Consider the following 18565-nt stretch of genomic DNA (forward strand, 5'->3'; position numbering starts at 1 on the left):
CAGTTTAATACTCTGTACTAGACTATAACCCAATAGAAACAGTCCTTTCTACTTCCTGCCTAGTTTAATACGCTGTACTAGACTATAACCCAATAGAAACAGTCCTTTCTACTTCCTGCCCAGTTTAATACGCTGTACTAGACTATAACCCAATAGAAACAGTCCTTTCTACTTCCTGCCCAGTTTAATACGCTGTACTAGACTATAACCCAATAGAAACAGTCCTTTCTACTTCCTGCCCAGTTTAATACGCTGTACTAGACTATAACCCAATAGAAACAGTCCTTTCTACTTCCTGCCCAGTTTAATACGCTGTACTAGACTATAACCCAATAGAAACAGTCCTTTCTACTTCCTGCCTAGTTTAATACGCTGTACTAGACTATAACCCAATAGAAACAGTCCTTTCTACTTCCTGCCCAGTTTAATACGCTGTACTAGACTATAACCCAATAGAAACAGTCCTTTCTACTTCCTGCCCAGTTTAATACGCTGTACTAGACTATAACCCAATAGAAACAGTCCTTTCTACTTCCTGCCCAGTTTAATACGCTGTACTAGACTATAACCCAATAGAAACAGTCCTTTCTACTTCCTGCCCAGTTTAATACGCTGTACTAGACTATAACCCAATAGAAACAGTCCTTTCTACTTCCTGCCCAGTTTAATACGCTGTACTAGACTATAACCCAATAGAAACAGTCCTTTCTACTTCCTGCCTAGTTTAATACGCTGTACTAGACTATAAGCCAATAGAAACAGTCCTTTCTACTTCCTGCCCAGTTTAATACGCTGTACTTGACTATAACCCAATAGAAACAGTCCTTTCTACTTCCTGCCCAGTTTAATACACTGTACTAGACTATAACCCAATAGAAACAGTCCTTTCTACTTCCTGCCCAGTTTAATACGCTGTACTAGACTATAACCCAATAGAAACAGTCCTTTCTACTTCCTGCCCAGTTTAATACGCTGTACTAGACTATAACCCACCAGTTGAGCTCAGACTGAGGCTGTGTGCTTGGACAACGAGTGTGTGTGTGTGTGTTGCTTGGAACACGTGTGTGTGTGTGTGTTGCGTCGGTGATGACGTCAGAGGACCTTACTGAATGGGGGAGACTGTGGGGACGGAGGGGAGGGTGTGTGTGCGTGTGAAGGGGTGTAGTTTTGTCTAAGACACACAAAGACGATCTGGGGGGTAATAAACATTTTACCCTCGTTAGCCCCAGACCTGGTGATGGATGAGCCGTCTCACAGTGTGTGTGTCTGGATCAGTACCATACTACGCACCTCTGACGCACACTGCATACTTTACACCCCTAGGAGAACACACACCCTGGTAGAACACACACCCTGTCCCTGGTAGAACACACACCCTGTCCCTGGTAGAACACACACCCTGTCCCTGGTAGAACACACACCCTGTCCCTGGTAGAACACACACCATGTCCCTGGTAGAACACACACCCTGGTAGAACACACACCATGTCCCTGGTAGAACACACACCCTGGTAGAACACACACCCTGTCCCTGGTAGAACACACACCCTGTCCCTGGTAGAACACACACCCTGTCCCTGGTAGAACACACACCATGTCCCTGGTAGAACACACACCCTGGTAGAACACACACCATGTCCCTGGTAGAACACACACCCTGGTAGAACACACACCCTGGTAGAACACACACCCTGGTAGAACACACACCATGTCCCTGGTAGAACACACACCATGTCCCTGGTAGAACACACACCATGTCCCTGGTAGAACACACACCCTGGTAGAACACACACCATGGTAGAACACACACCATGTCCCTGGTAGAACACACACCATGTCCCTGGTAGAACACACACCCAGGTAGAACACACACCCTGGGAGAACACAAACCCTGGTCGAACACACACCCTGGTAGAACACACACCCTGGTAGAACACACACCCTGGTAGAACACACACCCTGTCCCTGGTAGAACACACACCCTGGTAGAACACACACCATGTCCCTGGTAGAACACACACCATGTCCCTGGTAGAACACACACCCTGGTAGAACACACACCATGTCCCTGGTAGAACACACACCATGTCCCTGGTAGAACACACACCCTGGTAGAACACACACCCTGGTAGAACACACACCATGTCCCTGGTAGAACACACCCTGGTAGAACACACACCATGGTAGAACATACACCATGGGAGAACACACACCCTGGTAGAACACACACCATGTCCCTGGTAGAACACACACCCTGTCCCTGGTAGAACACACACCCTGGTAGAACACACACCCTGGTAGAACAAACACCATGTCCCTGGTAGAACACACACCCTGGTAGAACACACACCCTGTCCCTGGTAGAACACACACCATGTCCCTGGTAGAACACACACCCTGTCCCTGGTAGAACACACACCCTGGAAGAACACACACCCTGGTAGAACACACAACATGTCCCTGGTAGAACACACCCTGGTAGAACACACACCATGGTAGAACATACACCATGTCCCTGGTAGAACACACACCCTGGTAGAACACACACCCTGGTAGAACACACACCCTGGTAGAACACACACCATGGTAAAACAAACACCCTGGTAGAACACACACCCTGGTAGAACACACACCCTGGTAGAACACACACAATGTCCCTGGTAGAACACACACCCTGGTAGAACACACACAATGTCCCTGGTAGAACACACACCCTGGTAGAACACACACCATGGTAGAACACACACCATGGTAGAACAAACACCCTGGTAGAACACGCACCCTGGTAGAACACACACCCTGGTAGAACACACACAATGTCCCTGGTAGAACACACAACCTGGTAGAACACACCCTGGTAGAACACACACCCTGGTAGAACACACAATGTCCCTGGTAGAACACACAACCTGGTAGAACACACACCCTGGTAGAACACACACCCTGGTAGAACACACACCCTGGTAGAACACACACAATGTCCCTGGTAGAACACACAACCTGGTAGAACACACACCCTGTTAGAACACACACCCTGGTAGAACACACACCCTGGTAGAACACACACAATGTCCCTGGTAGAACACACAACCTGGTAGAACACACACCCTGGTAGAACACACACCATGGTAGAACACACACCCTGGTAGAACACACACCCTGGTAGAACACACACCATGTCCCTGGTAGAACACACACCCTGGTAGAACACACACCATGTCCCTGGTAGAACACACACCCTGGTAGAACACACACCATGTCCCTGGTAGAACACACACCATGTCCCTGGTAGAACACACACCCTGGTAGAACACACACCATGTCCCTGGTAGAACACACACCCTGGTAGAACACAAACCCTGGTCGAACACACACCATGGTAGAACAAACACTATGTCCCTGGTAGAACACACACCCTGGTAGAACACACACCATGTCCCTGGTAGAACACACACCATGTCCCTGGTAGAACACACACCCTTGTAGAACACACACCATGTCCCTGGTAGAACACACACCCTTGTAGAACACACACCATGTCCCTGGTAGAACACACACCCTTGTAGAACACACACCATGTCCCTGGTAGAACACACACCCTGGTAGAACACACACCATGTCCCTGGTAGAACACACACCATGTCCCTGGTAGAACACACACCATGTCCCTGGTAGAACACACACCCTGGTAGAACACACACCATGTCCCTGGTAGAACACACACCCTGGTAGAACACACACCCTGGTAGAACACACACCCTGGTAGAACACACACCATGTCCCTGGTAGAACACACACCATGGTAGAACACACACTATGTCCCTGGTAGAACACACACCATGTCCCTGGTAGAACACACACCCTGGTAGAACTAACACCCTGGTAGAACACACACCCTGGTAGAACACACACCCTGTCCCTGGTAGAACACACACCCTGGTAGAACAAACACCCTGGTAGAACACACACCATGGTAGAACACACACCCTGGTAGAAAACACACCATGTCCCTGGTAGAACACACACCATGTCCCTGGTAGAAAACACACCATGTCCCTGGTAGAACACACACCATGTCCCTGGTAGAACACACACTCTGGTAGAACACAAACCCTGGTAGAACACACACCCTGGTAGAACACACACCCTGGTAGAACACACACCATGTCCCTGGTAGAACACACACCATGTCCCTGGTAGAACACACACCCTGGTAGAACACACACCCTGGTAGAACACACACCCTGGTAGAACACACACCATGTCCCTGGTAGAACACACACCATGTCCCTGGTAGAACACGCACCTTGGTAGAACACACACCCTGGTAGAACACGCACCCTGGTAGAACACACACCCTGGTAGAACACACACCCTGGTAGAACACACACCCTGGGAGAACACACACCATGTCCCTGGTAGAACACACACCCTGGTAGAACAAACACCATGGTAGAACACACACCCTGGTAGAACACACACCCTGTCCCTGGTAGAACACACTCCCTGGTAGAACACACACCCTGGTAGAACACACACCCTGGTAGAAAACACACCCTGGTAGAACACACACCCTGGTAGAACACACACCCTGGGAGAACACACACCATGTCCCTGGTAGAACACACACCATGTCCCTGGTAGAACACACACCCTGGTAGAACACACACCCTGGTAGAACACACACCCTGGTAGAACACACACCATGTCCCTGGTAGAACACACACCCTGGTAGAACACACATCCTGGTAGAACACACACCCTGGTAGAACACACACCATGTCCCTGGTAGAACACACACCCTGGTAGAACACACACCATGGTAGAACACACACCATGTCCCTGGTAGAACACACATCCTGGTAGAACAAACACCATGGTAGAACACACACCCTGGTAGAACACACACCCTGGTAGAACACACACCATGTCCCTGGTAGAACACACACCCTGGTAGAACACACACCATGGTAGAACACACACCCTGTCCCTGGTAGAACACACACCCTGTCCCTGGTAGAACACACACCATGTCCCTGGTAGAACACACACCATGTCCCTGGTAGAACACACACCCTGTCCCTGGTAGAACACACACCATGTCCCTGGTAGAACACACACCATGTCCCTGGTAGAACACACACCCTGGTAGAACACACACCCTGGTAGAACACACACCCTGGTAGAACACACAACCTGGTAGAACACACACCATGTCCCTGGTAGAACACACACCCTGGTAGAACACACACCATGGTAGAACACACACCCTGGTAGAACACACACCATGTCCCTGGTAGAACACACACCATGTCCCTGGTAGAACACACATCCTGGTAGAACACACACCCTGGTAGAACACACACCCTTGTAGAACACACACCCTGTCCCTGGTAGAACACACACCCTGGTAGAACAAACACCCTGGTAGAACAAACACCATGGTAGAACACACACCCTGGTAGAACACACACCATGTCCCTGGTAGAACACACACCATGTCCCTGGTAGAACACACACCATGTCCCTGGTAGAACACACACCATGTCCCTGGTAGAACACACACCCTGGTAGAACACAAACCCTGGTAGAACACACACCCTGGTAGAAAACACACCATGTCCCTGGTAGAACACACACCATGTCCCTGGTAGAACACACACCCTGGTAGAACACACACCCTGGTAGAACACACACCCTGGTAGAACACACACCCTGGTAGAACACACACCATGTCCCTGGTAGAACACACACCATGTCCCTGGTAGAACACACACCCTGGTAGAACACACACCCTGGTAGAACACACACCCTGGTAGAACACACACAATGTCCCTGGTAGAAAACGCACCCTGGTAGAACACACACCCTGGTAGAACACGCACCCTGGTAGAACACATACCCTGGTAGAACACACACCCTGGTAGAACACACACCCTGGGAGAACACACACCATGTCCCTGGTAGAACAAACACCCTGGTAGAACAAACACCATGGTAGAACACACACCCTGGTAGAACACACACCCTGTCCCTGGTAGAACACACACCCTGGTAGAACACACACGCTGGTAGAACACACACCCTGGTAGAAAACACACCCTGGTAGAACACACACCCTGGTAGAACACACATCCTGGGAGAACACACACCATGTCCCTGGTAGAACACACACCATGTCCCTGGTAGAACACACACCCTGGTAGAACACACACCCTGGTAGAACACACACCCTGGTAGAACACACACCCTGGTAGAACACACACCATGTCCCTGGTAGAACACACACCCTGGTAGAACACACATCCTGGTAGAACACACACCCTGGTAGAACACACACCATGTCCCTGGTAGAACACACACCCTGGTAGAACACACCATGGTAGAACACACACCATGTCCCTGGTAGAACACACATCCTGGTAGAACAAACACCATGGTAGAACACACACCCTGGTAGAACACACACCCTGGTAGAACACACACCATGTCCCTGGTAGAACAAACACCCTGGTAGAACACACACCATGGTAGAACACACACCCTGTCCCTGGTAGAACACACACCCTGTCCCTGGTAGAACACACACCATGTCCCTGGTAGAACACACACCATGTCCCTGGTAGAACACACACCCTGTCCCTGGTAGAACACACACCATGTCCCTGGTAGAACACACACCATGTCCCTGGTAGAACACACACCCTGGTAGAACACACACCCTGGTAGAACACACACCCTGGTAGAACACACAACCTGGTAGAACACACACCTTGTCCCTGGTAGAACACACACCCTGGTAGAACACACACCATGGTAGAACACACACCCTGGTAGAACACACACCCTGGTAGAACACACACCATGTCCCTGGTAGAACACACACCATGTCCCTGGTAGAACACACACCCTGGTAGAACACACACCCTGGTAGAACACACACCATGTCCCTGGTAGAACACACACCCTGTCCCTGGTAGAACACACACCCTGGTAGAACACACACCCTGGTAGAACACACACCCTGGTAGAACACACACCATGTCCCTGGTAGAACACACACCATGTCCCTGGTAGAACACACACCCTGGTAGAACACACACCATGGTAGAACACACACCATGTCCCTGGTAGAACACACACCCTGGTAGAACACACACCCTGGTAGAACACACACCCTGGTAGAACACACACCATGTCCCTGGTAGAACACACACCCTGGTAGAACACACACCATGTCCCTGGTAGAACACACACCCTGGTAGAACACAAACCATGGTAGAACACACACCATGTCCCTGGTAGAACACACACCCTGGTAGAACACACACCATGTCCCTGGTAGAACACACACCCTGGTAGAACACACACTATGTCCCTGGTAGAACACACACCATGGTAGAACAGACACCCAGGTAGAACACACACCATGTCCCTGGTAGAACACACACCCTGGTAGAACACACACCATGGTAGAACACACACCATGTCCCTGGTAGAACACACACCCTGGTAGAACACACACCCTGGTAGAACACACACCATGTCCCTGGTAGAACACACACCCTGGTAGGACACACACCCTGGTAGAACACACATCCTGGTAGAACACACACCCTGGTAGAACACACACCATGTCCCTGGTAGAACACACACCCTGGTAGAACACACACCATGTCCCTGGTAGAACACACACCCTGGTAGGACAGACACCATGGTAGAACACACACCCTGGTAGAACACACACCCTGGTAGAACACACACCCTGGTAGAACACACACCCTGGTAGAACACACACCATGTCCCTGGTAGAACACACACCATGGTAGAACACACACCCTGGTAGAACACACACCCTGGTAGAACACACACCCTGGTAGAACACACACCCTGGTAGAACACACACCATGTCCCTGGTAGAACACACACCATGACCCTGGTAGAACACACACCCTGGTAGAACACACACCCTGGTAGAACACACACCCTGGTAGAACACACACCATGTCCCTGGTAGAACACGCACCCTGGTAGAACACACACCCTGGTAGAACACGCACCCTGGTAGAACACATACCCTGGTAGAACACACACCCTGGTAGAACACACACCCTGGGAGAACACACACCATGTCCCTGGTAGAACACACACCCTGGTAGAACAAACACCATGGTAGAACACACACCCTGGTAGAACACACACCCTGTCCCTGGTAGAACACACACCCTGGTAGAACACACACCCTGGTAGAACACACACCCTGGTAGAAAACACACCCTGGTAGAACACACACCCTGGTAGAACACACACCCTGGGAGAACACACACCATGTCCCTGGTAGAACACACACCATGTCCCTGGTAGAACACACACCCTGGTAGAACACACACCCTGGGAGAACACACACCCTGGTAGAACACACACCCTGGTAGAACACACACCATGTCCCTGGTAGAACACACACCCTGGTAGAACACACATCCTGGTAGAACACACACCCTGGTAGAACACACACCATTTCCCTGGTAGAACACACACCCTGGTAGAACACACCATGGTAGAACACACACCATGTCCCTGGTAGAACACACATCCTGGTAGAACAAACACCATGGTAGAACACACACCCTGGTAGAACACACACCCTGGTAGAACACACACCATGTCCCTGGTAGAACACACACCCTGGTAGAACACACACCATGGTAGAACACACACCCTGTCCCTGGTAGAACACACACCCTGTCCCTGGTAGAACACACACCATGTCCCTGGTAGAACACACACCATGTCCCTGGTAGAACACACACCCTGTCCCTGGTAGAACACACACCATGTCCCTGGTAGAACACACACCATGTCCCTGGTAGAACACACACCCTGGTAGAACACACACCCTGGTAGAACACACACCCTGGTAGAACACACAACCTGGTAGAACACACACCTTGTCCCTGGTAGAACACACACCCTGGTATAACACACACCATGGTAGAACACACACCCTGGTAGAACACACACCCTGGTAGAACACACACCATGTCCCTGGTAGAACACACACCATGTCCCTGGTAGAACACACACCCTGGTAGAACACACACCCTGGTAGAACACACACCATGTCCCTGGTAGAACACACACCCTGGTAGAACACACACCCTGGTAGAACACACACCCTGGTAGAACACACACCATGTCCCTGGTAGAACACACACCATGTCCCTGGTAGAACACACACCCTGGTAGAACACACACCATGGTAGAACACACACCATGTCCCTGGTAGAACACACACCCTGGTAGAACACACACCCTGGTAGAACACACACCCTGGTAGAACACACACCATGTCCCTGGTAGAACACACACCCTGGTAGAACACACACCATGTCCCTGGTAGAACACACACCCTGGTAGAACACAAACCATGGTAGAACACACACCATGTCCCTGGTAGAACACACACCCTGGTAGAACACACACCATGTCCCTGGTAGAACACACACCCTGGTAGAACACACACCATGTCCCTGGTAGAACACACACCATGGTAGAACAGACACCCAGGTAGAACACACACCATGTCCCTGGTAGAACACATACCCTGGTAGAACACACACCATGGTAGAACACACACCATGTCCCTGGTAGAACACACACCCTGGTAGAACACACACCCTGGTAGAACACACACCATGTCCCTGGTAGAACACACACCCTGGTAGGACACACACCCTGGTAGAAAACACACCCTGGTAGAACACACACCCTGGTAGAACACACACCATGTCCCTGGTAGAACACACACCCTGGTAGAACACACACCATGTCCCTGGTAGAACACACACCCTGGTAGGACAGACACCATGGTAGAACACACACCCTGGCGTTGGACCATTTTGAGGAGTTCACCCGTTATTTCAGGAGAGTATTCGACCATCCTCCCGAAGGAAAAACGGCGGGTGAGCTTCTCTATCATCTGAGGCAGGGGACGAGGAGTGCCCAGGAGTTTGCTTTGGAGTTTAGGACCTTGGCTGCCGGCGCTGGATGGAGCGACAGGGCCCTGATCGACCATTACCATTGTAGCCTACGTGAGGACGTCCGTCGGGAGCTGGCCTGTAGAGACACCACCCTTAACTTCGACCAGCTGGTGGACATGTCCATCAGGCTGGACAACATACTGGCTACTCGTGGACGTCTAGATCGGGGTCTGGTTGTTCCATCCTCCCGCGCCCTCTCTCCCGAACCAATGGAATTGGGAGGGACGGTGCGTCGGGAGACCGGAGGGGGTACCCGCTCGAGCACCATCTATGATCGCAGAGATCACACTGCTGATCGGTGTCGGGTTGGTTCCTCTGGGAATAGAGAAGGCAGGCAGGGCACTCTGGCATCACCCCAGGTGAGTAGGCACCATACTCATCCAGAGCCCTCTGTTGCACTTATGTTTGTCTCTGTCACCTTTCCGGATTTTTCCCTGCATTCCCAGTATAAGGCGCTAGTAGATTCAGGCGCGGCTGGGAATTTCATTAATAAAAATTTTGCTCATAGTTTAGGGATTCCTGTTGTTTCTGTTGATATGCCTTTCCCTATTCATGCTTTAGATAGTCGACCAATAGGGTCAGGGTTTATCAGGGAGGTCACCGCACCTTTGTCTATGATAACGCAGGGAGGTCACAAGGAAAAGATTAGTCTTTTTCTTATTGATTCCCCTGCGTATTCTGTGGTGTTAGGCCTACCCTGGTTAACTACTCATAATCCCACTGTTTCTTGGCCACAGAGGGCTCTCACGGGGTGGTCGCGAGAGTGCTCAGGTAGGTGTGTAGGGGTTTGTTGGTGCTACTACGGTGGAAAGTCCAGACCAGGTTTCCACCGTGCGCATTCCCCCAGAATATGCCGATTTGGCACTCGCCTTCTGTCAAAAGAAGGCGACTCAATTACCACCCCATCGACAGGGGGATTGTGCGATAGATCTCCTGGTAGACGCTGCATATCCCAGGAGTCATGTGTATCCTCTGTCGCAAGCGGAGACAGTGGCTATGAATAATTATATCTCTGAATCCCTGCGTCAGGGGTTCATTCAGCCATCCATTTCACCCGCCTCTTCGAGTTTCTTTTTTGTGAAGAAGAAGGATGGCGGTTTACGCCCGTGCATTGATTATCGAGACCTTAATAAAATCACGGTAAAATATAGTTACCCGCTACCTTTGATTAATACAGTAATGGAGTCAATGCGCGGGGCCCGCTTCTTCACAAAATTGGATCTCAGGAGTGCGTACAATCTGGTGCGTATTAGGAAGGGTGATGAGTGGAAGACGGCATTTAGCACCACCTCAGGTCATTATGAGTACCTGGTCATGCCATATGGGTTGATGAATGCTCCATCAGTCTTCCAATCGTTTGTAGATGAGATCTTCAGGGACCTGAATGGGCAGGGTGTAGTGGTGTATATCGATGATATTTTGATATACTCTGCTACACGCGCTGAGCATGTGTCCTTGGTGCGCAGGGTGCTTGGTCGCCTGTTGGAGCATGATTTATATGTCAAGGCTGAGAAATGCTTGTTCTTCCAACAATCCATCTCCTTCCTAGGGCATCAGATTTCCACTTCAGGAGTGGAAATGGAGAGCGACCGCATTACAGCCGTGCGTAATTGGCCGACTCCAACCACGGTAAAGGAGGTGCAGCGTTTTTTAGGGTTTGCCAATTACTACCGGAGATTTATCCGGGGTTTTGGTCAGGTTGCAGCTCCCATTACCTCACTGCTAAAGGGGGGACCGGTGCGCTTGCAGTGGTCGGTCGAGGCGAATAGGGCTTTTGGTAAACTGAAGGCTCTGTTTACCTCGGCGCCTGTGTTGGCTCATCCGGATCCCTCTTTGCCATTCATAGTAGAGGTGGACGCATCCGAAGCTGGGATAGGAGCAGTGCTCTCTCAGCGTTCGGGTGTGCCACCGAAGCTTCGCCCCTGTGCTTTTTTCTCGAAGAAGCTCAGCCCGGCGGAGCGTAACTATGATGTGGGGGACCGAGAGCTGTTAGCTGTCGTAAAAGCCTTGAAGGTGTGGAGGCATTGGCTTGAGGGGGCTAATCACCCTTTTCTCATCTGGACTGATCACCGCAATCTGGAGTACATCCGGCAGGCGAAGAGACTAAATCCTCGCCAGGCAAGGTGGGCCATGTTTTTCACTCGTTTTGTGTTTACGCTTACTTACAGACCAGGCTCCCAGAACGTCAAGGCAGACGCATTGTCTCGGCTGTATGACACAGAGGAGCGACCCATGGATCCCACTCCCATACTCCCAGAGTCGTGTTTGGTGGCGCCAGTAGTGTGGGAGCTGGACGCGGACATTGAGCGGGCGTCACGTGCAGAGCCCTCTCCTCCTGAGTGTCCAGCTGGTCGTCTGTACGTTCCGTCTGCTGTCCGTGACCGATTGATCTATTGGGCTCACACATCACCCTCCTCTGGTCATCCTGGGATAGGTCGGACGATGCGCTGTCTTGATGGGAGGTACTGGTGGCCCACTTTAGCTAAGGACGTGAGGATTTATGTTTCCTCCTGTTCGGTGTGCGCCCAGTGCAAGGCTCCTAGACACCTGCCTAGAGGTAAGCTTTTGCCTTTACCCGTTCCTCAACGGCCGTGGTCGCACCTGTCAGTGGATTTTGTGACTGATCTTCCACCTTCACAGGGTTACACCACGATCCTGGTCGTTGTGGATCGGTTCTCTAAGTCCTGTCGTCTTATCCCTTTGCCCGGTCTCCCTACGGCCTTACAAACTGCGGAGGCTCTGTTTACACATGTTTTCCGGCATTATGGGGTGCCTGAGGAGGATATAGTGTCTGATCGGGGTTCCCAGTTCACGTCAAGGGTCTGGAAGGCGTTCATGGAACGTCTGGGGATCTCGGTTAGTCTTACCTCAGGTTTTCATCCCGAGAGTAATGGGCAGGTGGAGAGTTAACCAGGATGTGGGCAGGTTTCTGCGGTCCTATTGCCAGGACCGGCCAGGGGAGTGGGCGAAGTTCGTGCCCTGGGCAGAGATAGCCCAGAACTCGCTACGTCACTCCTCCACTAACCTCACCCCTTTTCAATGTGTATTAGGGTATCAGCCGGTTCTGGCTCCTTGGCATCAGAGTCAGACCGAAGCTCCTGCGGTGGACAATTGGTTTCGGCACGCTGAGGAAACTTGGGAGGCAGCCCACGTCCACCTTCAGCGTGCCATAAGGCGCCAGAAAATTGGCGCAGACCGTCGCCGCAGTGAGGCCCCGGTGTTCGTACCAGGGGACAGGGTCTGGCTCTCGACCCGAAACCTGCCCCTCCGCCTGCTCTGCCGGAAGCTGTGTCCGCGGTTTGTGGGGCCGTTTAAAGTCCTGAGGAGAGTGAACGAGGTATGTTATAGATTACAACTGCCCATTAATTACCGTATTAACCCCTCGTTCCATGTGTCTCTCCTCAGGCCGGTGGTGGCTGGCCCGCTCCAGGAGGCTGAAGTGCGTGAAGTTCCTCCGCCTCCTCTTGACATCGAGGGGGTCCCGGCGTACGCTATTCGATCCATTTTGGATTCGAGACGTCGGGCGAGGGGCCTTCAGTACCTCGTGGACTGGGAGGGGTACGGGCCGGAGGAGAGATGCTGGGTTCCGGTGGAGGACGTTTTAGATCCTTCCATGTTAAAAGAATTCCACCGCCTCCATCCGGATCGCCCTGCACCTCGCCCTCCGGGTCGTCCCCGAGGCCGGTGTCGACGCACTGCTGGAGCCGCGCGTCAGGGGGGGGGTACTGTCACGACTTCTGCCGAAGTCGTTGCCTCTCCTTGTCCGGGCGGTGTTCGGCGGTCGACTTCACCGGTCTTCTAGCCATCATCGATCCATTTTTCATTTTCCATTGGTTTTGTCTTGTCTTCCCACACACCTGTTGTCAATCCCATTTATTACCTGTTGTGTATTTAACCCTCTGTTTCCCTTCATGTGTTTGTCAGAGATTGTTCGTTGTCAAGTGTTGTGCTGTTTGTGTATAGGTGTGCGATGGGTCTTCGTACCCAGATTTTGTATGATATTTTTCCGTGAGTGTTATGGAGCTAATTACTGGGACTTTTATTAAAGTACTCCATGCTACACTCTATTTTGACTCTCCTGCGCCTGACTTCCTCTGCCACTTATACACGCCGCTGTGACAGACACCCAGACACACACTGTTCCTGCCTAGATAATATTACTCTCTCTCTCTTGGAAGACACCCAGACACACACTGTTCCTGCCTAGATAATATTACTCTCTCTCTCTCTTGGAAGACACCCAGACACACACTGTTCCTGCCTAGATAATATTACTCTCTCTCTCTCTTGGAAGACACCCAGACACACACTGTTCCTGCCTAGATAATATTACTCTCTCTCTCTTGGAAGACACCCAGACACACACTGTTCCTGCCTAGATAATATTACTCTCTCTCTCTCTTGGAAGACACCCAGACACACACTGTTCCTGCCTAGATAATATTACTCTCTCTCTCTTGGAAGACACACACTGTTCCTGCCTAGATAATATTACTCTCTCTCTCTCTTGGAAGACACCCAGACACACACTGTTCCTACCTAGATAATATTACTCTCTCTCTCTCTTGGAAGACGCACCCAGACACACACAGTTCCTGCCTAGATAATATTACTCTCTCTCTCTCTTGGAAGACGCACCCAGACACACACTGTTCCTGCCTAGATAATATTACTCTCTCTCTCTCTCGGAAGACACACAGACACATTGTTCCTGCCTAGATAATATTACTCTCTCTCTCTCTCGGAAGACACACAGACACACTGTTCCTGCCTAGATAATATTACTCTCTCTCTCTCTCTCTCTCGGAAGACACACAGACACACTGTTCCTGCCTAGATAATATTACTCTCTCTCAGACACAATGTTAGGGTGATGGTTGATGTCAGTTAGGGTAATGTTAGGGTAATGATGTCAGTTAGGGTAATGTTAGGGTAATGTTGTCATTTAGGGTAATGTTAGAGTAATGATGTCAGTTAGGGTAATGTTGTCAGTTAGGGTAATGATGCCAGTTAGGGTAATGATGTCAGTTAGGGTAATGATGTCAGTTAGGGTAATGTTGTCATTTAGGGTAATGTTACGGTAATGTTGTCAGTTAGGGTAATGTTAGGGTAATGATGTCAGTTAGGGTCATGTCAGTTAGGGTAATGTTGTCAGTTAGGGTAATGATGTCAGTTAGGGTAATGTCAGTTAGGGTAATGTTGTCAGTTAGGGCAATGATGTCAGTTAGGGTAATGTTGTCAGTTAGGGTAATGTTGTCAGTTAGGGTAATGATGTCAGTTAGGGTAATGTTGTCAGTTAGGGTAATGTTGTCAGTTAGGGTAATGTTGTCATTTAGGGTAATGTTACGGTAATGTTGTCAGTTAGGGTAATGTTAGGGTAATGATGTCAGTTAGGGTAATGTTAGGGTAATGATGTCAGTTAGGGTAATGTTGTCAGTTAGGGTAATGTTGTCAGTTAGGGTAATGTTGTCATTTAGGGTAATGGTACGGTAATGTTGTCAGTTAGGGTAATGTTAGGGTAATGATGTCAGTTAGGGTAATGTCAGTTAGGGTAATGTTGTCAGTTAGGGTAATGATGTCAGTTAGGGTAATGTTGTCAGTTAGGGTAATGATGTCAGTTAGGGTAATGTTGTCAGTTAGGGTAATGTTGTCAGTTAGGGTAATGATGTCCGTTAGGGTAATGATGTCAGTTAGGGTAATGTTGTCCGTTAGGGTAATGATGTCAGTTAGGGTAATGTTGTCAGTTAGGGTAATGTTGTCAGTTAGGGTAATGTTGTCAGTTAGGGTAATGTTGTCAGTTAGGGTAATGTTGCCAGTTAGGGTAATGTTGTCAGCTAGGGTAATGTTGTCAGTTAGGGTAATGTTGTCAGTTAGGGTAATGATGTCAGTTAGGGTAATGTTAGGGTAATGATGTCAGTTAGGGTAATGTTGTCAGTTAGGGTAATGTTGTCAGGTAGGGTAATGTTGTCAGTTAGGGTAATGATGTCAGTTAGGGTAATGTTAGGGTAATGATGTCAGTTAGGGTAATGGTGTCAGTTAGGGTAATGATGTCAGTTAGGGTAATGTTGTCAGTTAGGGTAATGATGTCAGTCAGGGTAATGTTAGGGTAATGATGTCAGTTAGGGTAATGATGTCAGTCAGGGTAATGTTAGGGTAATGATGTCAGTTAGGGTAATGATGTCAGTTAGGGTAATGTTGTCAGTTAGGGTAATGTTGTCAGTTAGGGTAATGATGTCAGTTAGGGTAATGATGTCAGTTAGGGTAATGATGTCAGTTAGTGTAATGATGTCAGTTAGGGTAATGTTGTCAGTTAGGGTAATGATGTCAGTTAGGGTAATGTTAGGGTAATGATGTCAGTTAGGGTAATGTTAGTGTAATGATGTCAGTTAGGGTAATGTTAGGGTAATGATGTCAGTTAGGGTAATGTTAGGGTAATGATGTCAGTTAGGGTAATGATGTCAGTTAGGGTAATGTTGTCAGTTAGGGTAATGTTGTCAGTTAGGGTAATGATGTCAGTTAGGGTAATGATGTCAGTTAGGGTAATGTTAGTGTAATGATGTCAGTTAGGGTAATGTTGTCAGTTAGGGTAATGTTAGGGTAATGTTAGGGTAATGATGTCAGTTAGGGTAATGGTGGTAGAAGTCGTAGAGAGGGGATGTATTGAGAGATTGTTTAGAGAGGATGGATGGTGGGTGTTGTGTAGGTTGTCGCTCGGGTCGTTTTTTGATCCTCAGGGTTTGGCAAAGGTCAAAGGTTGCTGCCGCAACAAAGCCAAAGGCATCATGGGAAAATATCTGACTTGCACTGAAACAGAAAATAATGTTGAGAAGATAAACTTAATCATGATCGTCTCTCGATCATCTTCCTGATCAGTTTAATATAAAAGCCTTTCTGTCCTTGTTCGAGAGACTGTGTTCGACTTGACCCAGCGTTATTGATAAACAGGGTATTGATAACCAGCGTATTGATAACCAGGGTATTGATAACTAGGGTATTGATAACTAGGGTATTGATAACCAGCGTATTGATAACCAGGGTATTGATAACCAGGGTATTGATAACTAGGGTATTGATAACTAGGGTATTGATAACTAGCGTATTGATAACCAGGGTATTGATAACCAGGGTATTGATAACCAGGGTATTGATAACTAGGGTATTGATAACTAGGGTATTGATAACTAGCGTATTGATAACTAGGGTATTGATAACCAGGGTATTGATAACCAGGGTATTGATAACCAGGGTATTGATAACCAGGGTATTGATAACTAGGGTATTGATAACCAGGGTATTGATAACCAGGGTATTGATAACCAGGGTATTGATAACTAGGGTATTGATAACCAGGGTATTGATAACTAGGGTATTGATAACTAGGGTATTGATAACCAGGGTATTGATTACCAGGGTATTGATTACCAGGGTATTGATAACTAGGGTATTGATAACCAGGGTATTGATAACCAGGGTATTGATAACCAGGGTATTGATAACCAGGGTATTGATTACCAGGGTATTGATAACCAGGGTATTGATAACTAGGGTATTGATAACTAGGGTATTGATAACCAGGGTATTGATAAACAGGGTATTGATTACCAGGAGACTGAAGGAGTCACTGTGAGTGCAGTAAGCTCTGCACACAACACACAGAACTTAACTAGTCCCCCATCCCACAACTAACTTAACTAGTCCCCCATTCCACAACTCACTTAACTAGTTCCCCATTCCACAGCTAACTTTACTAGTCAATAGTCAGCGGGTCTAAACTAGTCAGGACGGGTCTAACCAGAGGATTTTCTGTAAACTCGTCTACGTTAAAGTCCTGTGTGTCCTGCGTGTGAGAGCTCTGTCAATATGAATAACGTTATCAGGGATGTCATTCTGACAATCTCAGAGATACCTTACGAGGTCAACAATTAATAAGGTTTTCTGACTAAACTCAACCGTGATATTGTAGATATGAGTTATTTAAAATCCTCCACTAACCGGTCCGTTGTAGAAAAAGACGAACCGTTCATCTCCACAGCGCCGTAGTTGCCGTAGTTACACAGTATGGCCACCCAATCGGAAGGGTGCGAATATAAAACGTGTTTATTCCCGAAAAGGATCAATCATGGTGATTTATTAAATCGCTTCTGTGGCTCTGGTGTTTTTATATCAATGTGATGATTGATTACTGAAGTCATGACGTGTGGTTTTCATTTGTGATGAGTTTAGTAGCTGAAGATCTGCTTGGTTAAGTGGAGTGGAAAAACGTCATTACATTTCTTTGGGGTCGATATCCTACATATTCATTGATCGATCCCCTGGTAGATCATCAATAACATCCATTTAGTTAATGCATGAGTAATTTATTGGAATATAAATATATTCTTTTTGAGTAATAAACACCTGACAAACAAGCAATAGTACTCTTCAGAGGTTATAGCCACTGAGCTATGGTTATAACTGGTTACAAGGGCCCTAAGGCAAGTTATTAGCGGTCGTAGCATATGTGGTCAGTGAGGTGTTTTGAGAAT

General features: G+C 48.8%; 1 protein-coding gene across 1 annotated transcript in view; it reads left to right on the forward strand.

Annotated features, from left to right (window-relative positions):
- The window catches only part of LOC129864769 (CST complex subunit CTC1-like), a 72380-nt gene extending 54414 nt beyond the window's left edge, over positions 1-17966 (forward strand). The window contains exon 9 of the mRNA XM_055937064.1: positions 17891-17966. Within this exon, the coding sequence (XP_055793039.1) occupies positions 17891-17966 (76 nt within the window). The remainder of the gene's footprint in view (positions 1-17890) is intronic.
- The last annotated feature ends 599 nt before the right edge of the window (positions 17967-18565 follow it).

Source organism: Salvelinus fontinalis, chromosome 11 (assembly GCF_029448725.1).
Source record: "Salvelinus fontinalis isolate EN_2023a chromosome 11, ASM2944872v1, whole genome shotgun sequence".
Lineage (NCBI taxonomy): Eukaryota > Metazoa > Chordata > Actinopteri > Salmoniformes > Salmonidae > Salvelinus > Salvelinus fontinalis.